General features: G+C 41.5%; 1 protein-coding gene across 5 annotated transcripts in view; it reads right to left on the bottom strand.

Annotated features, from left to right (window-relative positions):
- Positions 1–25,946, bottom strand: part of ZNF423 (zinc finger protein 423) — a 226,971-nt gene that overhangs the window by 83,462 nt on the left and 117,563 nt on the right. For 4 of the 5 annotated variants that reach the window (XM_039721420.1, XM_039721421.1, XM_039721424.1 and 1 more), the window contains 2 exons: positions 10,096–13,319; positions 3,231–3,315 (listed from right to left, as the gene is read on the bottom strand). In XM_039721420.1, the coding sequence (XP_039577354.1) occupies positions 3,231–3,315; positions 10,096–13,319 (3,309 nt within the window). Of the gene's footprint in view, positions 1–3,230; positions 3,316–10,091; positions 13,320–25,946 lie in introns of all 5 variants that reach the window. The other variant, XM_039721422.1, reaches the window with a different exon arrangement.

Here is a 25,946-nt window from a genome sequence, read left to right as displayed (position 1 = left end):
ACCCCAGCTGAGGAGCTCTGTTGTGCCACACAGAGCCCTCCTGCAGGCCCCAGCATCAAGTGAAACAAAACATCTCCCGTTTCCCTCCTCTGGGGATGGATCCAGCCTGCTCCTTCCCTGGGGACCCTGTGAAGGACCCAATGTGCCTCTGTGTTTGTGCACAGGATATGAAGGGCTAGAGTGCAGCAGGGTAATTTTTCAAAGCAGTGTGTGGGAGTAGCACTGGAAATTCCCTTCATACTGCTTTGAAAAAAATAAACCCCCTACCTCCATGAATTATGAACAGGGCCTCCAGCTCCAGACTGGGAATCTGAGAAGTTGAAGAGGGAGGCACAGCCAACTTAACTGGATGCAGTTTTTAAGACCACGATGTCAGAAATAATTGAATTCTTTAACCAAATTACGGATGCTGCTACCTAAAAGGTATTGCTGCTACAGAGCAGGGATTCCTTCGCTGACAGTCACTTGAGCAGAATAAAACTGTAAGCAAGTGCTTAAGATATCTCAACTATTGATTTTGTGTTTCTCAAAGTATGAGAAGAAAGTGCTGCTGAGTCTTGGATTATCAAAGCCAAGGGATTTTTTTACCTAAAAATTACATGTCAAGGCTAACTTCATTGTCTTGGCTCTCCTCAAATTCAAAAGAGAGATAAAAATCTCTCCCTGGAAATGCTTATCCTACTCAAACTCTTATCTTAGATTGGTATCAATCATTCATTTTCCCTGGACAGCATCTCAATGACTATATTAAACCAGACACCTTAATTTTAGACAGATACAAGTTCATTGAGATGAGGCCAGCCCTAAGCTCCTGAGGACAGTCTGAGGGTAAGTTCCTCCTGTCTCCCAAACACCTGTATGCTCACCCTGAGATCTCAGTGTCCCTCCAGCACAAACAAATCCTCATCTGTAGATTTTAAACTGACAGTGATGACATTAATAATTCCTGTGAACTACACCTGGGCTGCAGACACAGCTATATTAGCTTCTTTCTCTTGCTGTCCATCTGGCTAGACTTGGTCTAACACAGAGAAGGGAAACTCTCACACTCCTTACCAGTGATAAACCAGCCTAAGCAGTAAGGAGGCATGTGCAAGTCTGTCCTAAGGCCTGAATAAGGAACAAAGTGCTCAGGCTATGACCAAGGGGGACAGGAACAAGCACAGGAGGCAGTTAGTCTCTCTCCCTACTGTAACTGTCCCAGGACTATGTACATTAACACCAAAAATCTGCACAGCATTTGTTGCCTAAGAAATGCTGACATCTAGCCTCTCTCTTTCCCGCCAGTATTCCCCATAAAGAACAAATACCAATGAGCAAGCTCACGGGAAACACCATTTTTTGTGGGCAGTCGCATGTCCTGAAGGAAAGGGGACGCAGAAGTGTTGTGAACTGCGATGCCTGGAGTGAGTGGAAGTTTGGCTCCATATTGAAGGTTTCTACACTTTGCTCTTTCCTAAATTAAAAGCAGTGATGACCTTAACTAAGTGCATATACGTCAGCAAAGGCACATGAAGACATGACACCACAGTGGAATTATCACATATTTTCTTACCTTACCCTGGTATTTACAATGTTCTAGGTGTACAGAACTGGGCCCACAGCACTTTTGTACTGTATGGAATTCTTCCAAATATTAAAGTAACCGATGTACAGCTTCAAGGAAACAATGGGTACAGTTTTCACAAATAACAGCACCACAATTTTCACAGCCTCCAATGCCTTTTACACCTGTCGTTTTCCAATGGTGCTAAGGACTTTGTAGGGTCATGTGTATAATTGTATATTATTCCATATGGGCATATACATAAATAAACTTCACATATCAGTTACTGGAAAATGAAGAAATTACATTTTTCCAAAAGGAAAAAAAAGATATTTCCCCTCAAATCAAGTAGATCCTTAGCTAAGCATTTAATGACCTTTGTATTTAAAAATCATTTATTAGCTACTGGATCACAAATTAAGTTGAAACAAGTGCTAAGCTTGCAAAGGACTTATTTCTCAAAATCTAGGAGGGAGCTACATGAAATCACCATGGTCCAATTAACAAGGATCTCACTCTTCAAGCTTGCAAACAAGAGATTACATTAACACCTGCTACAAAAGCAAACACTTTTAGATATCTTTATCTTAACCTGCTTGACATTAACTTAAAACTCCTGCCTGGCTCTTGGATGAAAATTATTGTGACTGATATGTATGTTTTTCATTTGGGGGTAGGGGTTTGAAGAGTGTGTCAGTCCACATTTCTCTCTCTCTGGTATTTATGCAGAATCCACTTCAAAGCTAATAGGAGTTACATACCAGAATTGATGGGAGAATAATTTCCTAAATGTAAAATTGCTGAAGGAAAACCGTTATGCTTATGGGAGATAAATGCTGCATAGGAATGTAGGAGACACAGAGAGCACTGTCAGGTCCTTGAGGGGTCCCATCCAACACATGCCTACAGTGGCATGTGTAAGTATCTTCTTGTGGTCCATGCACCAAAATAAACTGACCTCTTGGGCCGACAGATGTATTTATAACATCTGTCCATACAGCAAAAAACCTTTCTTTGTGTCCATCAGAGAGGCAATCAGAGCTGCAGCAGAAGTACAACCCATCAGGTTACAACAATGCTTTTACTAACTCCTGCCACAGAACTGTCACAGAAGGCAGAAAGCACTGATTTTTAAAACACTTGTATGTCTGAAAAGCTGAACTCTCTGAAGTCCAGAATTGTTGGGGAAAGTAGAAAAAACCCACTGAAATAACTCTGTAAGTGTTTTGTTTTGACAATGTTCCTCAGGAATTCACCACACTTAGCTGGGAAAATGCTAGCAGTTACATCTATTCAATGTCATGACATACAAAATTGAAACATAATTGCTCCTAAGTGGTTGACAACTGGCAAGTACTTTTTACACAGACAGAGAAAAATTTATGCTATCAAATGGAAGATACTGTCAAAAGTTTGATTTTAATATAAATGAAAATGCTACATGAGGACTCAGAAGGATAAGGAAAAAGCTCAGCAGTAACACTTTTATAACCACATATTTAAAAAGCTTTGAAGTGAAGAATCATTACATCAAAATCATTTTCCTTGAAAAATAAAAAAATAAATTACAGCATGAATATTAACAAGTTATTAGAATAGTGAATGTCAAAGAGTATATGCAAAATACAATGTATATGCAAAATACAAGCAGCCAATGAGTGGCCTAGTGTAAAGAATGTCTTACCAATCATATGGTTAGCGACATGGATTTGTATCTCTCTCTCATTCTCAAAGGTCATCTGGCACTTGATGCATTGATAGGTCTTTTTCTGTTTAATAACCAAAAAGAGATTAGAGAAAACTGCACTGTAACATAAGGCAAGAGTGATCATGAATACAGCATGTTATAGGCTTCAAATTTCCTCCACTGAGGTTTTTTTGCCCATATATCCCCAGGCCCGGCTTTTCTGGGACTATAAACACAATCTCTAATTAACAACCTGCTTTAAGAGAAATTTTAATTTCAACTTTAAAAATTTCAAATTACACTACCTGACTGAGTACCTGAGCCACATGGAGTTTCCACCTGTCATTTAACCCATTGCAGTAAAATTCCCCCAGAGAGAAACAAAAGACAGAAAAGTAACTGTTCACAGAGTAAGATCAACTTTCTCAAAATTTCACCTTTCACTAAACTCAACCTAGAGCAGGCAGAGCACCTACAGTTACTTGGTGAAGTGAAGGAAGTAATGCATTTTGTATTGGTCTCTAAAAAGAAATCTTCAAGAAACTGCATTACCACAAAGAACTGCTTCCTGGTACAATCTGTTTCTATTTTCTCCATCTCAAAGTCATACCAGGGAGGCCTAGCTGCAGAAGTCAGGAGACAGTGTGAAGAGGCAATTACATGAGCCATTTATTCAAATGGAAAATGGGGTTTGCACTCAGATTTACAGTGATGCATGTACTTGTGCAACGTGGCAGGAAAAAATCCAAGAAACCCTTTGCAGAAATTAAAATGCATGTCGACAAGCTGGACATCCAACTCAGGGAAAAAAAAAAAAAAACAACAACAAAAAATAACCAAAAATCACGAAGCTTTTGTACACGTGCAAGAACTCTTATTTCCCAAAGCAGAAGTATGTATGGTGCTTTGTTTGATGTACATGCTTATTTGCTGCATATGAATATGCTATCTAAATAGACATTTTTTATGTGTAATTTAGAAAGTTGGACCTTTTGTGTCTATTTATTTCTGGAGAATAATTCCTACTGCAACAATTGCCACCAGGCACAAGCATGAGGTCTGCATCTAACAGGCAAAGCTGGTGGCAGCAGAACACAGGTGAAATCTCTGTGTGCTGGCCACAAGGGGTGAATGAGAACCCCAAACCAACAGCACAGAGAAGCCCAATTCAGTAAATGACAGCCTCTTAACTTGCTGAAGGAAAATATTTTTGAGGGTACTTTTTGTGTACGTTTAGATGCACATTACTTTTTGTTCAGCCTCCACCTCACATCCAGGTATAGAACCCCATTTTTAGGACAGCAGTAATAAGTCAGAAGTTTTGAGTTAAACAGAGGAGTTGCTGTCACCTCCTCTGTGCATGGGATCCAATTTCCTCAAGCACCTGCTGAGAAAAGAACAAATTAGGTGCTACCAAGAGCTTAACTACTTCCCATGTCATCAATGGCAACAAGGTAGCCTGCTGGAAGCTAATGAACAGGCTGTAACACCATAATAACAAATGCACCGTGGAAGTTAGGCATATTCCACGAATTCTGTACCAGTGTGCCTTTGCTTAGGCAGGGCTTTCTAGGCTAAAACAGCAATGGGTGATTAACATGATAATAGGAAGAAGGCCATACTCCATTGGCCGAAAGCTGACCCAGCCAACCATGGAAAAGGAAATAGTTTGGATTGGCTAGTTATCCCTAGGCAGCTCAAGAAAGTATCCTCCTGGAGTCCATTTGGAAATCAAGGCTGTTAATGGAAAAGCAGCTGGATTTCTGCAGCACTCTTTCTGGGGAATCTGTTCTGGCAGACAAGCGCAGCACACGTACGTACACATGTCCTCTCAAACACACTGGCACACACATGCTGAGGGCTCCTAACTTCAAAATAAAACAAAACACAAAAAACCTTGAAAGAGCAAAAGAGGATTGGGTAGTGACTGATTCATGTGGTCACACAGTCACCTTTAAAACTTGAAGCCTTCCTCTTCCTTAAAACTTCAAAGCTAAGTTCTGTGCCTTGCCCAATGCTGATCTCAAGGTCTCCCTCAGTAACCAGCTAGGGGACAGTATTTCAGCCTGATTCTATTTCAAACCTTCAAAGTATATTTAACACAGACAAATGATTCATTTTTAATTGATTTTGGTGCTTCTGAAAGCTACTTACTAACAGATCTGGAGACAGGATGTCTTTGTTTACCCACAGACCCAGTGCTAACTCCTCCACATTTATAACATTTCACAATGTTATAAAACACCCTGCTTGGCATGAGGAGCCCTCGGCAGATTTCAGACTTCCTCTCTGTGCTACCTTTAGCCTCAGGGGAGACCTGTGCATGAAGATGAGCAGCTTAAGCAAGGTCATGGCTCCTGTGACAGGGCACCCCACTTGACAGGGAGTGAGGTTAATGAATGGCCTATACAGGTCTCAAAATAACTATAGCTAGATTAGCACCCAAGTGTATATGCAAGGTGTGGAAGAGCTGATTTTTTGGCCCATTAATAACTGCCTTTAAAAGAATGTCCCAAAACATCCTTCTGTTATCAGTAAATGGGGAGCACTAGTTTTAATACTACTATAATTAGTTGTGATACCAAATATGCTCATCTACTATTATTTTTATGCTTTATGAGCATTATTAATGGATCAATTATCTTTTGTAAAGTTTTATGTTCACAAGTGGTGACAGCAAAGGTGGCCACACTCTGAGGAGCTAACAAGAGTCTAGGTGATGGCATCTAGGTGATAAGAGAGACCAGATAAGCAGGCCTTCAGCTGAGAGCTCATTACCCACAAATGCAAGATATTTAATTCTAGTCTTGGCACAGAATTGTAGTAATAACAACAGAGGGTTCTGTTTTCTTTTCTGAAGTATCTATTGTTCCCATGGGTTTTCCAGACTATCCTCCTTTAAATCTGGAAATAGTTTCCTGTTCCACAAAGAAAATATTCCTCCATTCAAGTGGATTTACAAGGGAAGAGAAGGGTTGTAGGGGAGAACAAAGAGAAGGAACTGAGTCCAAGAAAGTGTGCAGGAGAAAAGAAACTGAATAAAGGAACACAATAGAGTTTATTCTTCTAACTTTCTATGCTACCTCCTTTGCTTCTTCACTCCAAATAACCTAGGTGGGCTAAAAATAGTAACACCATTCAAGATGAAAATGGAAGTCTAAACATTTGCCACTGTCAATGCTAAACAAGTATTTTTCATGGTACCTGAGGTACAAAATAAAGATAAATCTGTGTAAGAGAAAGTGACTTGTTTGCAGTATTAGGAAATGAAAAATCTCAATACTAAAAAATTAGTCATGTTTCTTAGGATATGCACATTCCTCTAGAAGGCATGTGGAAATGAATTAACAAAATGTATTCAGAATTGAAGCTGATAAACACAGAAAGATATTCAGAAAAACAGGGAAGCATCACCTATAGTGAGATCTTAATGTAATATAAAAAAGGCCTTGAACTATACTTGTGTCAGATACTGGAATAATACCATTATCTGTGATGCTCATATGAAAAAAACACTTTCAGTCCTATCCAAACAGAACAGCTCACACAAAACTATATGAATGAAACAAAAATGGATGTTAGAGGAATCTTTTACTACTAAGATGTATTTTATTTATTCCTCTTAGTGATGTCTCTTGCAGAAGACCATTGACTTCTCTTAAAACTCCTTAAAACAAATCCTCCAAAGAGGAGGTTGCCATATACACACTGCAAAAACTATGCCTGCCTGAAAATCTGTCTTGTTGATCAATGTGAAGGGATCCTAGGCAGGCATTCTAGAAACAAGCATGATCAATTTACAGATTTTCTTCCTGTTTGTGGGCCATACTAAAAATCTGAGAAAGAGAGAATACAGAAATATTTTCAAGGGTTACGTGCTTTCTTTCATTCTCATGAATTAAAAAACAACAAGTACTTTTCAATGCTCCTCTAGCTGTCTCCTATTGATCTTCAGAATAAAACCTCAAATAATTTAATAGTAAAAAACCAAAACAAAATATAACAAACTAATCATACTTCGTTTGTGGTGCTATACACACTTGCATATATACACAAACTTAAATACCTCCAGTAAAAAGGAATTGTTCCATTTCTCCTGTTCTGTTTTTCTTACCAGATACTCTTTATTCACCAAGGGGTAATATTTATTTTCCCCCTTTCTTTCAGTTTAAGTGGAAAATAAATATTAGCCCTTAAACATTTAAGTTTGTCTTTTTTCCTGAAATTCCTCTAGATTTCTGCACTTAACTCTTCTATCAAAAAGTAAATAATGGGTGGTGGAGCAACTTCTGACATTGAAAGAAGTTACAGATTTTAGATGTTATTATAATCTTTTCCATTTGCTTGGATTTTATTCTGCTTATTCTTATTTACTCTGAAATATATACCCACTACTTAAAAATCTAATCTACCTGTATGATCCTTCTGACTGTACCTTGTCCTAATCTACAACTGCTTTTCTATTGAAGAAAGAAAAATAAATAAGTTATTTAAAAAATGAAATCTAGAACTATTCAAAAGTTAGAGAGAAGTAGCTGTTCTCTGAACACGTGCAGATCACTCTACATGCACTGTGCACTACAGATTGCTCCATTAAAGTGGTATTTTACCTGTGTGCAGCACACTAACAAGATGACAAGAGAGTTCATGTTCAACTTGCTTAGCTTTGCTATGAAGGCAATGAAGTTAAGTAAACACTGTTCTTGAATGCAGAGATGTATCACCATTTAAAAGCCAGTATAATTCTTTGAAAATCCCTCTACTAAGCAAACACAAAGGACACTTATTGCCTTCAGAACCCTGAGTGAAACACAAATAGTTTTCTAGTGGACTGATATCCAATTCAGGTCTTGTACTTATAATGAATGGTAAGATAATGAATTATTCCTAATAACTATGTATATATATATATATATATATATATTCCTGGGATGCTTATCTCTGATATTAGCAGACGTGCAGGCCACAGACAACAGTAAGGTACCGTTTGCCACCATCATAAATGCAGATTTTTTCTTATCTTCTACAAAGAAACTCAGAATTTCCCTCATGGGATGAAATCCAAAGCATTTACCTTATTGAAGAACTTAACATTTTCCCCTGAGTGAACAAGTATGGAAGCTGTCATGGAAAAGAAAGAGTTAAAGCAAGAAATAAGACTGAAACTGGCAATGTGTTCTGCTAGCTGATAGGAAGGGAAAGGTAATTCCATAGGTGCAGAAACACAAATTAGTCCTACCTAATAGAAGAGAGGTATTTTTCAAGAATTTAGAAGAAAATAAAGTCCTGAGGAGGAAGAAGAACAATGATCTAGGCCGACCTAGGTATCACACCAAAGATGGGATATTTCCATTCCTCAATCTTCTGCAAAATTATTTTCGTGTGCCTGGAGGCTTAGTCACACCCAGAGGGAACAATATCAGTGCTTTTACCAAGAGAGAGAAGACCAGAAAAGAAATCAAGCTTTCTGTGGGACTGGCTCAGGAGGCTGGACTGGGGCACTGCTCCAGCATGGCCGTGCCCAGCCCAGTTCAGCCAGACACTGCTGCCCCACATGGAGCAGGGATAAAAATTCCTGCCAGGGACACAACCTGCACCAGCTCCCTTGGAGACACCTCAGCCCACGTCTTCAGGACATGCTTAAGGCCCTCTCTTACTTACCAAGCCTCTGGTGTTCTAGTTGAATGGATGGTATTTTCAGGTGCTTTTAATTCAGTAAGATGTGTTTGTGGGTGCTTTAATTAGCAGATTGACATAAACAGGCATCTACGGCTGGAATTATTCATTAGGAGTTGGGTGCCTAATTTCCTTAGATACTTTTGAAAATCTCACCCCATCATGTTTAATTAAAAATGTCAGATGATATCAATACTCAGATGTGTCTGCTGTTGGTCTCCTGAGAAGATTTCCAAAATCCACTTCTCATTCCATCTGTTCCTGACAGAGGAAGGACTGACTTGGCCCATTCTTGAACCAAAATGTCAACAAATAATTTAAAAAGACTATAAACTGCAAATGATATTAATCTCCTGAGTAGACTTCTGGAACCTTACGTGGATCTGCATGTTCCCAAGTAACTTGTAAGCTAAGAAATGGGAAAGCAGGCTATCTGCAAAAAGTCAAGGACAGCACACTTTTATGTAATCTACATTAGACAATGTCCAGATTTGCTAAGAAACTACTTATCCCCTATTGGACCCTACACAAGGGCCATGAAGCAGGTTCTTTTAAAGTCACTTTTAAAATCATACGCACACACAAACAAGCTCACACAAATGCACACAGACCTCAAAACTTTCACTCTGGCAGACATTCCTAGGGACAAGCTCTTTAGCATAGAAGTTTGGTTTAGGTGAGAATTTGGGGGGTAGGATGGAGCTCACTACATTTTCCCTCACAAGTTCCTATATCCTCCTGTTCATTATTATTTTCCCAGTAAGAAATAATCTCATTCCTCAAATATGACAGATGTTTTTATTGTTTTGGGTACTCAGCATCTCCATTTTTCATTAAACTACCCCAGCTTTTCCAGATCTGCCAGTTCAGTAGAATCAGAATTCATGGACAAACTCAATGCCCACTGGCCAAGAGTCTCAACTCTCTGTTGGTAAATCTAGGGCAGTTCTGAGATAAAAAATTTGATGCACTGCTACTAGGAATCAAGGTGCCTGAGAGGCTGAGCAACTTCTGATTGTTCTATGTGAATTACTCTACCCTTTCTCCTGTTTTGCTGAGGTTTTTTTTTAATAGCACAAATGATTTGATAAAGTGACAATTTAAAAAAAAATAAATATCAGATCAGTTCTCACATTGAAAGTCTACATTTTATCCCTCAGATACTTTAAAGTTCAGCTGTACTTACTCTGGGAACAGGGGATGTCTGGGTACCTTTCCTTTGGCCACTGGTCTCAGGTGTCAGGTCTCGGTGGTCTACCTGAATGTGGCTCTCTAGGTCTTCAGCACTTTCAAATTTGACACTACACTCTGGACACCTCAGGCTGCCACACGGCCTCTCGTTCACCTCCTGTGGAGTCAAGCTCGAAGACTGTCCATTGGTGCTCCTGGTCATGCATCCAGCACACAGGCCATAGGGAAGGCCGTTCACATCCAGCTTTACCAAGTCCTGCTTATTCCGGAACTCCTTCAAGCACAGCGCACACTTGTAGAGTTTTTGCAAGGCCTGGCCGTTAGGCGATGAGGTTGCAGAGTTTCCTGCCAACTTCTGCATATGGAACGTCCCATGAATTTTCAGCTCCAGGGTCGAGGTGACCGTCTGCATGCAGACAACACAGCGAAACCCAGTGAGGGAGTTTCTGAGATCTGGATGCATCTGGCAGTGCTCGATGAATTCCTCCTCGCTCTGCAGTGGCATTTTGCAGATCCGACACGTGCCTGTATCCAAACTCTTGCTGTGAGTGACTTTGTGCTCCGTCAGGGTCAGGAGCGATGGGAAGCGTTCCCCACAGATGGGACACATGTAGTGCTTAGCTGGGCCTCGATGGGTCTGCATGTGCTCCCTCAGGCCATTTTCTGAGAAAAAGGTCCTTGAGCAGATATTACACTTGTGGCTACCTTTGATGAATTCTGCTTTCTTCCTAGAACAGTCATCCTCCCCAGGCCTGATGTTATGATCTCTCAAACGATGATTCTGCAAGAGGACCTCCATAGTGTAGGCAGCCCCACAAATGTCACAGCCATACATGGGCTCAGAAGCATCCACATCATCCTCACTGGCTTCATGACTGTTGGAAGTATCCGGATTCTTCATTAACATGTTCTGGATATCTGCCCCTTCTGTCTTCTTATTTGTGGGGGTCATGCCATTAGCTGTACCATTCTCAGCACTAGCATCAAAAACACAATGTTTTTCCCTCAAGTGCTTTTCAAGCAAGATGATGGCATGAAAAGCTTTGCTACAAAACTTGCAGTTGTATTTTTTGCTGTGGGTTGTGATGTGGCACTGCAGTTCTACCTCTGTGCTGAAGGTCTCACCACAGAAGATACATTTGTGAGACTTTGATGGATTACCCAAGTGACTATGCTTCACATGGATCTGCAGATCCACCTCCTTCCTAAAATCCCAGTTACAGGCTGTGCAACGATACATCTTCTTTTCATTGCTATGCTTGACTGCCAGATGCACTTGGATAGATACCTTGGAATCAAAAACTTCTTGGCAAAGTGTGCAGTGATACAACACAAAAGTATGCATGTCCAACAAATGCTTCTGCAAATCATCCACTGAAGAAAACTGTTTGTCACAGCTCTCACATACATAATGAGTAGAAGTTGTCATGTAGTGTACAGTGAGATGTTGCAGAAGAGACTCCTGGGAATCAAAGTCTTCTTTACACTGAGGGCAAGACTGTTTCCTCAACAGCAACTCCAAATGCAACTTTAAATGGGTCTGAAAACTTTCAAAATTTGAGAACTTTAGATCACACTGATTACATGGGTATTCGCCATTAGACACTGAGTTTACGCTTGCAGAAAGCCGCTGCCTTTTAGGGGAAGAGACTTCAACATCAGAAGAAACTGGACTCTGCTCTGCTTTTGACTTCTTATTGTGTGCCAGAGGAATGTTCTTGTGGTTTTCTTTAATATGCTTTGTAAGCTTCAGGATGGAGCCAAAAATGGGGGAGTTTGTGCAATAAGGGCATGAATAAACTTCCATAAAAGACTGTGTTGGCTGAATGACAGGGGAATCCAATTTTGAATTTCCTACATTGCAGTGAGTCTGCTGGATGTGCTCAGTCAAGGTAGCTTCGGTCAGAAAGCCCATGGAGCACTGGTTACAGAAGAAAGCATTGTTGCCATCTTGAGTGGTAGCGTTTGGGCCGCAGTGAGTAATGCGGATGTGTTCCTGCAAGCTATTGATATCTGCAAACATCTCCGGGCAGTAATTGCAATGAAAGGCAGAAATGTTGCTAAACTGCATCATGGGATAGGCATGGTTTTTGTGCACTTTTCTCACGTGTTCATTCAAGTTGTACAGTGTAGGCATGGAATCAAGGCAGATCTGGCACGTGTGGCTTTGCTGAGGTTTGTCTGCATGAATGGTCTTCAGATGGATCTCTAGAACAGCAAGGCTGTTGAAGTCACGTTTCGAGCAGTAGGGGCAGCTGTAAGTAACTTTAGACCAGTTCTGGCCATCCTCTCTGTCAACAGACCTGGTTTTCTTTTGTCCTCTCAAAGGCTTTAAGGTCGAATCCGGAGTGGAACCTCTTTCCACCGACGCGCTGGAGTCCGGCGTTGCGCTGCTCATGGACGCCACACTCCCCAGGACTGGGTCAGGGCTGATGCTGTGGTTGCTGGAGTCAGGTTGTCTGTGGCTGTCCAAGTGGCAATAGACTTCCTCCACTGAAGAAAACTGCTCTGGGCACATAGGGCACTTGTGTTTCTTGTTGGCATGGGCTTGATGAATGTGTGAGAGCAGCGAGTTTTCGTCTACAAATACTTCAGGGCAATGAATACACTGCAAATCTGCCTTCTCGGAAAGCTGTGGGTGGCGTGTCATTACGTGCTTCTCCAAATCTTCAGTCTGACTGAATGTCTCTTCACAGTAATCACACATAAAATCATCCTTCTTCACCTCTTTCTCAGTCTTTGCCATATGTTCCTTGTTCTTTTTATGAGCTTGCATGTGACTCTGCAATGAGCTGGTAGATGAAAACCCACGTTTACACACAGTACACTTGAATGGTTTGCTGGAGCTGTGGGTTTTCAGGTGGATTTTGAGGTGGTCGCTGCGGGAGAATGCAGCCTCGCATTCGTGGCAATGGTACTTTTTATCCCCTGTGTGAAGCTTTATGTGGCGATCCCTACTCCTCTTGTGCTTAAAAAGCCGGCTACAGTAGGTGCATTTGAAAGGTAGTTTGTCACTGTGGATCTGCTCGTGCCTTTTAAGGTAGCTCAGGCGAATGAAGGACTTATCACAAAACTGACAGGGATACGGCAGGCCAGTCCCCCCTTCCTCCTCCCCGATGCCAAGATCACACCCATCTCCTATCATCTGAGTGGGTGATGCAACATCTTTGCTGGAGGGAGATGAAGCCACCCAGGAGAGTTGTGGGTCGTCATCACCATCTGTAATGGGAAAGCAGAAAGGAGATTAAAAACAATTCCCAGTGCATCTGTGAAATAAGGACAAAGCTCTCAACAACACTATGGGCTTCTGCTACTACAGCATTTAAAAAAAATCAACTCAAAAAAAACCCCCAATAAACCCTCTTGAATTTGAAAGGAGGTTTGTGAAAGAGAAATAAAAATATATTTGTACACATAATTCACAAATATGCCAACACATAGTGTTAATAAAAAGCGTTTTTCTTTAGCAGGTTTAACACCTGCTCACTGTACTGTAAAGCAATAAACAATGAATAAAGAAAGCGAAACACAATGTGCAGTGAAGCAATACAAACACTTCAGAAAGCTACAGTGTTAAGTGATCACCTGTGAATTTGTGGGTCTGTTAAATGCTACATCAAGATGATTTTAAGTAATGTCTCCATTAAAAAAATCCTTCAGTTCTGTCTCAAAACTGTAACAGAATGAAAGGCTGCTCAAAGGCAGAGTTGAACATCTAGGTGGAATAAAAGCATCAGATTTGAGAGAGCTCAAGAAAATCAGAGAAGAGATCTGCACCATTACCATGTTTGCTTGTATAAAAGGTAATGTTGCTCTCTTGGTACAAAATCAAAGAAATTTTTTTAAAGCCAAGGAAAATCACCACTGGAGATCTCTAGACATCACAAAAGAATCAAGTTCAGGATAAACTAAAAATTGTCCAGCCTCTGTTTTAATAACTATTTCCTTTACTCAATATGAAGCTTTGAAAAATATTTTATAATTCCATATTACCATAAAGAAACACAGCACCAACTCCAGCAGCCCCACAGTCATTTTAGGAAAAATACATAAAATGTTGTCAGCTTTCATTAACAGAATTGTTAACAGGAAACAGAAGAGAGTGAATTCAAATATCCTAATTCCAACAAATGCAGAGATGTTGAGTGAAACATAAATGCCACTAGTCTGATATCAAACTAAACCACAGAATGAAGCAAAAATAAAGTTCATGTAAATGATGGAAAGCGCTGACCACGCAAACATTTGGAGATTCCAAAAAGGAGCCGGTTCTCGAGATACACCATCCTTATAAAACATTTAATGTTCCTACTTCAGTTTTTACTAAAACAAACCAATAAAAAAATCCCTGACTGTGTGTGTAGGCTGCCACACACGCACTCCTCGTGCCTGCCAACTACAGAGTCTCCAGGCGAGAAGGCACAAGTACGGCGAGGAGCTCCCGAAGAAGGGCTCGGCTAATGGGGTATCACCACCGTACCAGGCAGCTCCTGCAGCACCCTCTGCCCTGGCAAACACCTGCTTTTTCATCCCAGGTAAAGAAAGAGAGCAGCGACCTGGGAAAAAACTAAACCAAATATGCACACCCCAAACAACTTTTCCCACACGATGGGGATGTCTATTTTCCAGGTCGGGCATCTGCTCTCACACCCCTTGCTCCCGAGAGCTCTGCTCCCCCGTTTCACTAAACCTCCTGCTCCAGAGCGATGCTGGACACCGAGAACCTGCTTCTTGCTGCTCCCGAAATGCACCTCGACTCTCAGCGAGCATCCGCACCTCTGAGATGCTCAAGGTCTTTGCGCCCAACTAGCTCCTCCAAATCTGGCGGAGCCCAAGCCTAAAGCACAGACAACGAGCTCCTGATTTTTATGTAAACTTTTCTCAGGCTTCACTCCCCCGACCACGAACGGCTCTCTCTCTGCAGCTGCAACAAAGCCTCATGTTCCCAATTCAAGCCACCTCCGCCGCCCACCCCGCTGCCAGCACAGCTTTGCGGAGCCCCCGGGGAGCCCCCAGCCCCCGCCATCCCCAGCTCTGCCGCCAGCCGTATCCGGGGCTCCGTCCCCACGGACCTGCGGCCACGGGCCGGCGCAGGGAAGAGCAGCCGGCTGCCAGCGCCCGGATTAGGGGCCCCGGGGAGGTGCCGGTAGCTCAGGGCTGCCTAATTCCCTCCTCTCACCAGCTGGGCTCCTCCAGGGGCAGGAGACAAAGGGGAGCACGAGGGGGATGCTGGGCCTGAACTAGGGCAGCACATGTTGCGTTTGTGCCGCTGCTGCTGTCTACGGAGAGGGGGAGAAAAACAACAAGAGAAATAGCACCCCACCATGTGCTAGTTACTGCTCGGCCTTACTGGCTGTAATTATAATAATTTTCCATGTCCGTTTGCAGAAACGTTTGTAAAACCACGTGCATTGGAAATCTCCCCCCCTCGCAGTCAGGCTGCCGAGCGCGGAGCGCGGCGCGCACAGCCAGGGCTGCGCCGAGAGGAGCCCGAGCTCTCCCAGCGCCCCCACCGAATAAAGCTCCATTGTTCGCCTCGGAAACCTGAGCTGCCACGGGCCAAATCCAGGGGTAACACAGGCTGGGCCAACTGCTTTGACTTATTCACATCCATATGCACGTATGCCAACCATTACATTGGCCCACCACGCAAAGTGAACAAATCTCTAGAAAGTCTCTTTTTGCTCTGAAATGAACAGATCTAGCTCAAAACACAGTCTAACATTCAAGCAGAGCCAGTTCCCGTCCAGCTGCTGCTCTTCAAACATATTGGGCTATTCAGAAAACAAAATCAAAGAAAGCTGGTGTTAGTATTACTTTGTGAGTGAAGCACAAAGCCTTTGCTAATATAATTTGGATTTTTTTAAAAAATAACATTTCTCAGGTTGGGAAGCTGGATTTGTCATAAAATGGAAGTGTTTACATAGAATGCAAATATTATCTCCTTTTGTTAGCTTCAGTTGGACCTTTTACCAATTGTCATGTTTAGTTTCTTGATTCTTTTTATTCCAGCATTTTCTCATACTTTTACAGTTTAAAAAGAATTTTAGAGGAAACTTTAAGCACCAGAAACAACCCACCTGGATTTCTTATTAACAAGATACTAAATTACTGAACACCTAAACTGAAGAAATTAGGGAAAACTCATTATCATTAATCTCTTCATGGAATGAATGAATAATAGCCCTGTTAATTTTAACTTGCCATATTAAATTGAAGAAAAGACCTATAATGAACTGAGGAGAAAATTCTAAGGTATTTTACCACAGTAATATTTTAGTGGGAAGATATATTTTAGATGTGGTATGACATGTCTGGCAAAGATGGTTAGAATAATAATTCTACATTAATGCAATCAAAGGAATGTAGCAGAATGAGAAAAATCACTTTCAAAAAGGAGATTAAAGTCATTAAAATGGCTAATCCTGCAAAGTGGGACTGTTCTAAAATAGAGAATCACATGGTTGGTGCAAGGCTTTTGTCATTTGCGCATAAGAGAATCAAAACAAGTATTAAAAGGGTAAGAAAATTCAATAAAAAGTTTAATTAGGAAAAAAAGAGCATTAAGGAAGCTTCAGGATGCCAGTAGTCCTCAGGATATATGTGCAGGTCATGAAGCTTAAAGGGCCATTCTTGATAATCAATCTCAAAGTGGTACAGTAATTTAGCAACTTAATGTTCAGCACGTTTACAGGACTGCAAGCATTTATCATCATCAGTGAGGAGCTAATTCCATCCTCAATGCATTCAATAAATGTATTTTTCCTTCTAAGAAGAACAATTTGGCCAAAATGTAGTATAAATCATACTTCATTCTCTATTTATCTTCCAGATAACACAAGGCAAGTTCAGAGACATATTCATGACGCTAAAACAATAAAATGAAGTTTTAAAAAGACGTGATATCTCTTAGAAGGGAGACAAATGGCTCATCACAGATTGCCAGGAGTAAGCAGCACTGCCATCTCAGCATACACTGCTGACATTGATATATTTATTATTCCAGAGTTATTTTGCTAATAGAAATATAATCAACCAGACACAATTTCACAGTCCCTGCAAACACCTTCCCATCTCCCTGCCCACAGGTAGCTGGAAGCAGTTCACTCCTGCTGAACTTTGAGCAGAGCTTCATTTTCTTGCTCAGCTCCCCAGTCACCCAGCCCTGGGGGCCACATTCCTGGGCAGGAAGAGCACAAACCCAGGCTACCCCCAGCTGGTTCCTTTTCCTTTTAAGAAAAAAAAACACATGCACTGAGACCACATTTGCTGGCCTGGACCTGAAGTTTGTCCTTCCCTAAAGCTCTTGTTCACCAACAGAGCATCATTGGGTCCCTCTCCACTGAAAAATCTCCCCAGTCTGTCTCCCCTAGGTGTGGGGAGCTCAGGTGGCTCTTCCACAGGGCCTCTGTGCATCCCTCCACAGCACGGGCACGCTGCAGTGTGGTCTGTGCAGTGCAGCAGGCCAGCTCCTCCCAGTGCCACCAGCACAGACTGAGCACCACAGGGCTCAGGAGAGCCCGCACAACCAGCCCCAGGCATCAGAAAAATCCAGGGTCTGGCCAAAGAAACATCTTTACGACTCCCCTCTTGAGCCCAGAAGGCATCTCCATACGGGACAGTAAACCAAGGAGGTCAGATTTAGAACGTGATCTTATTCTAAGAGGTTTATTCCTCTAGCACAGAGCTAGTACACAAGAGAAATACTTAAATTAACAAACACAAAACCCTGAAATTGATTGGTGAAGGAAGGATTGCTGTTTAAGCTCAGACTTCTGTTTCTCTCTGAGTCCCTCCATGACACACAAGTTAAAGATGGTCAAAGCACTGAAAATGCTTTAAGCTGTTGAACGTTGATGGAATTCTAGCACCCAAGAAAGTAACTTTTGAAAACAAGCTTGGTATCATAAGCCACACTTCTGAACTGTGCTTCAGTTCCTCATCTCCATAATAGCAAAAAGCCATCTGCTTCTCAAGGGCAAATTGTAGGGCTTATTTCTGTATCGCTGTGAAAACCCTGAGACATCCTCAGATGGAAAGTCCAATAGAAATGCTATCAATTTCAATAATTATTATTATTGCAGATGCTTAACTATGAGAATAAAACACAGAGATTGAGGACAGACAAATCCTCAGTACTGGTTACAGCAAATTTTGCATTGCTGCACCATGTATTAAAGCCAGGGATAGATCATTACAATGGATTATAGTAAGAACCTCACATAGCATACGCTGCTCATTTACACTGCAGTGCTGGTGTGAAATAATGCAAATCAAGTTTATATAGCAAATGTTTTAAGCTCAACATTTTCAGGGCACTATGACAGCTTTTTGCTTAATTATTTTGTGGGAGTCTTTAGTCCCATTTTCCTGCATATTTCCTTCACAGTCATAAGAAATAATCAGAAGTACCAATAATATTCCAAACTTGATTTTTATACATTTATTAGCTTCAATGAACATTTCTGTTCATTGTGTCACAGAAGGCAATAATGGGCTGTGCCCCACCAGCCCTTGTGGCAATGGAAGTCCTTGTACACTGACACTGCACCTACCTCTGAGTGGCACTGTCACTGCTGGGCTGTGACTGACACCCAGCACTACTGCACACTCAAGCACACTTCACTAAATGAGAGGAAAAGGATTTCTGCAACTTATTTATAATTATTCCTCAAAAAATATCATGCAACAGTCCCCCAGAACTGCTTAACCCACCCTCAACCAAGGCAGGGAGGAGGGCCTGGGAAGTTCACACTGCTCTGAAGAACTCTACACAGAGCTTTCAGTGACATCAGCTTCTTCACCAAACGGGTCAGAGTTCTGTATTTTATGACACTATGCTATTTTATATATATATATATATATAATGTTCACAGCAAACATGAAATTAGATAGAAGTCTAAGAGGTGCTAATGTGACACCACAGGCATTGCTTTCATTATTATCTCTGACGCAAGAAAAATTCAGTTATACCTAATCCCATGCTTATGAGGTAAGCATTTTTGTTGGACTAAATTACCAAAGGTTAGTGACTCTTTCCCCACTTTCTCAGCTTTGTACTGCAATTCATTTTATAGTTTTTTTAAAAAGCAAGGAAGATGTCTGGCTCAATGAAAAGTATATATAATCTGATTTTTCTTCTCATGCAGAGAGTAACTTTGTATTTAGAATACAAAATCAGCACAAGATATAGTGCAGAATTTCAAACACTAAACTTGCTGGGATGTCTGCCACAGATAAACTGTTACACATAGACAGTTTAAACCTTGCTGTCTTTGTTTAAACCTTTTCGTAGTGATCAAAGATACATCTAATTAGTCTTTTTTATACTGCAAGTTAAAAGTACACACAAAGATGTCTACTGAAGCTTAGCTGATATACAGAAACTTGTTAAGGCAGAGTAATGCATGCCTGAGCCCTTGTCTCCCATTAGCAGAGATATCAAGGCTCAGTAATGACCATCGACAGGGTGATCCATAATTCTGAACAGCTGATAAAAAAAGTTATTTTTAACATTATTTTTCCTTATGTCAAACAGTCTGTATTTTGCTGGTAACAAAAAATTAACATATCATTAAGTAAGTTGTTTCATGCTTCGATAAATGGCATAATAGGGCTGGAGGAGAAAGTTTTATGTTAGATCTAGGAATAAACTAAATGCTTTCAGAGTTGAATCACTGTTTTTCTTTACTCCCTTTGGAAAAGCAGCAGATACTATATTCTGCTGTGCATCATGGACTTGGGACTGAAAACAGCTGCACTCTAATTACATGTAAAGTGTACCAAAACATTCCTTTTATCACAGACTGTAAATCTGTTAGCATCTGTCTCTCCTTTGTTTCTTCCACAAGATACAAGCTTGTTTCTACATTTTTCTCACCTGTAGCGGTAATTAAAATTCATTATAAATGAAAGGAGTGAACACTAAAACAAGTTCCTCTGTGTACAGTTCTAAACTCAAATTAGAAACAGCTGTTTGCTAATTCATGCAGTGATGTTTTGTCGTGCTCTGTGAATCAATAATAACTCACCCTATTCCTACCAAAATGTTAGGATTATATATATGTTTTGCTTAGCAATTTTCTCCTCAAAAATATTCAAATGCACATTCAGTCTTTTTTAAATGAGATTAGAAGATGATACCTACAAAATCATCAATGAAATAACAGGAAGATCTTAATAGCTTGCTGCTTCTGCTTACCCTGCTACCTAGAGGGTCCTGTGTCATTCTTGCCTGCTTTGATGCCTACAGAGCATTTAGCAAAAGGGCATGTTGTAAGACAGATGTAAAAGAACAAACCTGTATATGGAGTCACAGAAATGCATCACAGATGCAACAGTCACATTGAGAGAATATTATAGAATTAGGGTTTCAGGTACGACAGCTACAACTTTCAAACATCAGGAATGACAAAGCCCTCAGGAAAAAAATCCTAGTAGAATAATTATTACTTATAATAATTAGTTGTAAAATTAGTTATAATAAATGGCAATACTTATGCTAATTGTTAGTAATATTTCTACATATTTTGTTAGCCAGAGCACAAACTTCATATGACCCCATTGGCCTTACACAATTATATTCTGCACTTCTGGCTACTTGATGTCAACATTTATCATGATTTCAACACTTGATTATGCAAAACAAAGAGACTACACACAGCAGTTAAAAGCTTTCTTTTTTATCTAAGCATAGGGATGCAAGCAGGGTCGCTGCAGTGATCTGAGCAGCCCTCATGGCAGCTTTGCAGAGCCTGCCCTCGTCGCAGCACGAGCAGGGCCAGCCCTGGGCCTGCACCACCCCTTTGCAGAGGCAAAGCTCCAGCCCAGGGCACTGGAAGAACATCAGCCTCTGTGCAGGTCTTTGCAACACATGCATTACTTCATGCATTTTCTCATCTCTATATAGAAATGTTTTCCCTTCCTTGTGTTTTGCTGCTGTTAGCAGGGAGGGTGTTCCCACACAGCACACACCTGAGACTGAGCCACTCATGGAGATGTGGCCAGCGGGACAGCCTTTCTGGTGGGATGAAATGCATGAGATGAATTTCCTAGATTTATGATTTCCTCCCTGCCATTTGATCAGGCAGTTCTCAAATACAGCAGGCACCTGTTCTCAGGCTGTTTTGCCGAGTACCCTGAGGCGCGTGCGGTCACACAGACTCAGCTCAAGCTCCTTCTCTCAGTTCATAACCATAGCACCAGAAACACAGACTAGCTGCTGTTTGCAGAAACTCACTGAATGCAGAAGCTGGAAGTAAAGAGAGACAGACTTTTCTCCACTAATAGACCAGATTGATGTGATTTAATTGAATGTTTTACTGTGCTCGTTTTCATGATTCTACATTGTACTTTCAAGTGAAGTCATCAATTACAATCCATTTAGCTCATTCATAAAATTCATTTAAGGGTCATATCCTGCACAGTGAGCAGTGAGTCCTGCAAGTCAGCACTGACAAGGACTAGCAGCACTTTCTTTCCCACAGGATATTCAGCTTGTGCAGAATCAAGTCAGAGCGCATTTTGATGGTGTGGGCAGCAGTCTGGAGAAGCAAGTGCCTTTAAAACTGGGGCAGTGGCAAACTAGGACAAAGACAGCTTTGCCAAGAGTTCTCTGATAATCTGCTGTCACGACTAAGACAAATGGCTATCTGCCACAGACTCAGCTCAAGCTCCTTCTCTCAGTTCATAACCATAGCACCAGAAACACAGACTAGCTGCTGTTTGCAGAAACTCACTGAATGCAGAAGCTGGAAGTAAAGAGAGACAGACTTTTCTCCACTAATAGACCAGATTGATGTGATTTAATTGAATGTTTTACTGTGCTCGTTTTCATGATTCTACATTGTACTTTCAAGTGAAGTCATCAATTACAATCCATTTAGCTCATTCATAAAATTCATTTAAGGGTCATATCCTGCACAGTGAGCAGTGAGTCCTGCAAGTCAGCACTGACAAGGACTAGCAGCACTTTCTTTCCCACAGGATATTCAGCTTGTGCAGAATCAAGTCAGAGCGCATTTTGATGGTGTGGGCAGCAGTCTGGAGAAGCAAGTGCCTTTAAAACTGGGGCAGTGGCAAACTAGGACAAAGACAGCTTTGCCAAGAGTTCTCTGATAATCTGCTGTCACGACTAAGACAAATGGCTGTTTCTGTGCTGGTAGAGAATACTAGAGTGGCCTTTCCATTTCTGCAGAGCTGTTTCCACTCTTCTGTCATGAATCAGCTGTGAGCAAAAGAACCACTAGAAGTGAGAAAATGGACCAGACACCAAAAATGCTCTGTGCCCTCTGGCTGGGGTCATCAGAAGTGACTGCATTGCTAGGATAGCTTTCTGTGATGTGATCTTCAACTAATATTATGTGGTGACCTGACCTGTAAGAAAATGGGTTTGCAGTCCCTGTCTCTAACAGATGATGAGTACTTTCCAGAGAACAGAATTCTGCTCCTAAATTAGTATTTTCCATCAGTGCTCAGTAGAAGAGAAGATCATTGCCATGTTTCAAACCTGAGAAAAACCTTATGTTTCATACCTCTGCCCTACACAGAACTTTACTGCCAAGCTTTCCGGCCTGAGGAACTTAAAGCTGGTCATATTATTAAAGCAAGTTGCAGGGGAAAATAAAACCAGCTTGTTAAGTTAAAGAGAAAGAGGCTGTTCCAGACTCTCATTTTGATCTAGGTGGGAAAACTGTGACACACTTACAATCTCAATGGGTTGATGTTCATGATGAATAGACTTAATGCTGAAAAACACATGTTGGCTGAAATTACTCAGCAATAAACAAACAGTAAAAACCAACAACATCCAGATTTTATACTGCCTTCAAAGAAGAAGGGAAGAAAAGCAAATTACATGTGACAAACAGTATCAAGCAACCTGTTTTATAGCTATGCACACACATTATAGTTCTGACTTCCAAATGTGTTTTGTATTCACAGCAATGCCATTGAATTCAGTAGGAAAAGCAGTTACTCAACACTCCTCAAAATTCAAATGACATAAATATGAGATATAGCCAGTTCTATTAGAGATATTTTCAGAAAGGTGCATGTATTCCCTGTCCCTTTAGTGAATTCAGAATTAAGATTTCACGCAAACACCATGAACGGAAATGAAGCTGCACTTGCAAATATCACAACTTCCACATGTCTGGTGAGTATAAGCCCCTCAAGGCCTCCATCTGCCTGGTTTTGGAGGGGCCTGTGTGTCCCAGTGACCCCAGTGGGTATCCCTGGAGCTGAAGAAGCTGCCAGCTCCATCTGACCCAAGACTGGAAATGGGGTTTGTTCCAGCCGAGTAAATCTCCCATTCCTTAGGGATGGTGTGCATTAGGGCAAAGTACAATTAGTTAAGACTTTGGGTTTGTTAGTGAACCATTTTTAAGAAATTAATTCATTTTAAATTTAAAAAGAGCACCCACAAATGTAACAGCACACTGATGAATATGAAACACATTCCTGATTATCATAAACATTGGTCATGAATCTGCACAATGTTTGTAAGTGGCCTGAGGGGAACTGCATGAAACAGAGGTGGGAAGGAAGTTCTCCACTTATCAATACCTGACAGAAATAACTGAAAGGCTTAAAAAGAAAATAACTATAGGTTTTTTACTATGCAAGATGAAAGTCAAACAGCATGGCTTGCCTAGGAGAGACATGTATTCTGCGCTGTATGGTAATGCTACTTCTTTTTTCCTAACAGTACCCACCATTTTAAACAAGAAGAGACTTTTAAAACGAGCAAGCAAACAGACGCATTTGCCACCCGGTAAGATTGCTCTCGGTACACCAGTGCTTCCCTACAACAAATGTGCTGCATGAGAGTCCTTTCAAGTTTAACCGTCAGTGACCCGGCGCCTGTGATCTGAGGACTTGCACTGCACTGCACAACAAAACCATCCGCCGAAAGCTGCTCTCTGCTTCCAACACATCTTTGCCCTTTTGACTGGAGGGCCCGATGACAAATCGTGCGACTGCGCTCTCAGGCGTTCAAAAGCAAAGCTGTGGCAACAGCCAAGGTCTCTTTTCCTCGAGCTCCCAACTCCATTGGTGCAGCTCAAGGAGGGATCCCATGCCCAACGTTGCTGAGAGCCTGTTTAGGCTGCAGGGGATGAGCCCTGTGGTGCCCACTGCAAGCACCTCCGTGTAACAGAGCACTGGATATTCCTCTCCTGTGGGTACCCAGCACTGAGAGCAGCCCAGGCTGTGCCCCATCTCCTACACCACAAGTTTGTGAGAGACTTTTTGAATCTCTAAATGACTTTAAAGAATCTCTAAATTCTTTAGAGGCTTCTCAGGTTGTCAGTCAGCAGCGACCACGCTCCGGAGAAAGCCTCCCGTAGGGAGGATGCTCATCAGTGCAGGCAGGCAGGAGGGGGGAGCGCAGCTGGGGAGCCAGAACGAATCCAAGCAGGAGACAACAGCCCCTCCAGCCCTGCTGCCCTCCTGCCAGGAGCCACGCAGAGCCTGGCAGGAACCTCCCCTCCATCCCTGCTGTGCTCCCAGCCCCAGCTGCAAGCACCACACTGCCCACAGACCGGAACAGGGGCACTTCCCTCCAAGTCCCCTGCGGCAGAAACACCTTCCTCCTTAATTGTTTTACAGTCTTAGGTGCTCATTTTCTCTATTCGGATGCCTCTAGTTTAACTAGCAATGCAGGTTTCCTTCTGACCACACGTGTGGTTGGTTTTTTGCCTCCCACAAAATGTGAATTTTATGATTTATTCTAGTTAGTAACTGTCTCTGTGCCTTGGCCACAGATTCATGAGAGAGTGAATTTACAATGAGGAAAGGTGCAGGGCACAATTATTTGTTTAAATGGGATTAAAATTAGGGTTGGAGTGTACACTGAATCATCTCAATTTATCCCTGAAGAGAAGGAGGGACAGCAAATGTCTTGGCACTTGCAAACACATATCTGTTTCCCCAACAACTCACTAACAGCACTCCTTCCATTTGAGAGCAGTCTCACACAGACATTGGCACTGATATCAGGGAATTAAATGAAATAAAGGGAAAAGCTATAGTCAATAACTTTCTCTTTGACTTTACCCACATGATGAGGACGGGTTATACTTACAAAAAAGTATCTGGGAATGTTAATAGACTAAACAACTCACTAAAAGGAATGACGAGGCCATGGGGAGAAAGAGATTGAATTTACCCTCCAAAAGTACATCTTGACACTAAGGTAGAGCAAGGCTTTTTACAGAAAGGTACAGGCTTTCTACAGAAGAGTTCCCTAAATTAAACATGGGTAGAAGCTGGAGGTGGATGTTTAGGGTAGGGGCACATTTTCTGCACAGGAAAAAATGGTCAAAAAATCAAAACAGAAAAAGACTCTATAAAAAATAAACAACCAAGATCTCTCTGGGAAATCAGGCATCAGAGGTTTAAAAGACACACTTGTACCTCCAAAACCAGATGTGTTAAAAAAACATCTCCAGTCAATTAATGGCTGACAACACACACACACCCACCATGGAAATGAAAAACCATTGTTTTCATAAACAACACAAAGAGTTTTAAAGCTCAGACCAGATTCATTTGCAAAAAGCCTACTGTCCTAAATATACCTAAATAATGAAAATCCTTTGCCACCTCCCTGCAATTTGTTTGGTTTTGCCCTTCCCAGACCCACAGCCAAAGCTCCCTGCCCAGACAGGAGCACAGATTGGGCAGCTCTGGTGTCTCCCACAGCAGAGTGAGACAACAAGGTTCCCAGATCCAATTCACATATTATTTACATGTTTTGTCATGGCTTTTCTGAAATTTATTTTAGTTCTGGTCAATAAGGCAAAAATTTTCAGGACAGAAGAGTTTTCTGACCACAAACAAACT

Source organism: Passer montanus, unplaced genomic scaffold (genome assembly GCF_014805655.1).
Source record: "Passer montanus isolate IOZ18808 unplaced genomic scaffold, ASM1480565v1 scaffold45, whole genome shotgun sequence".
In the NCBI taxonomy this organism is placed as follows: Eukaryota; Metazoa; Chordata; class Aves; order Passeriformes; family Passeridae; genus Passer; species Passer montanus.
This window is presented reverse-complemented; position numbering and strand designations above follow the sequence as displayed.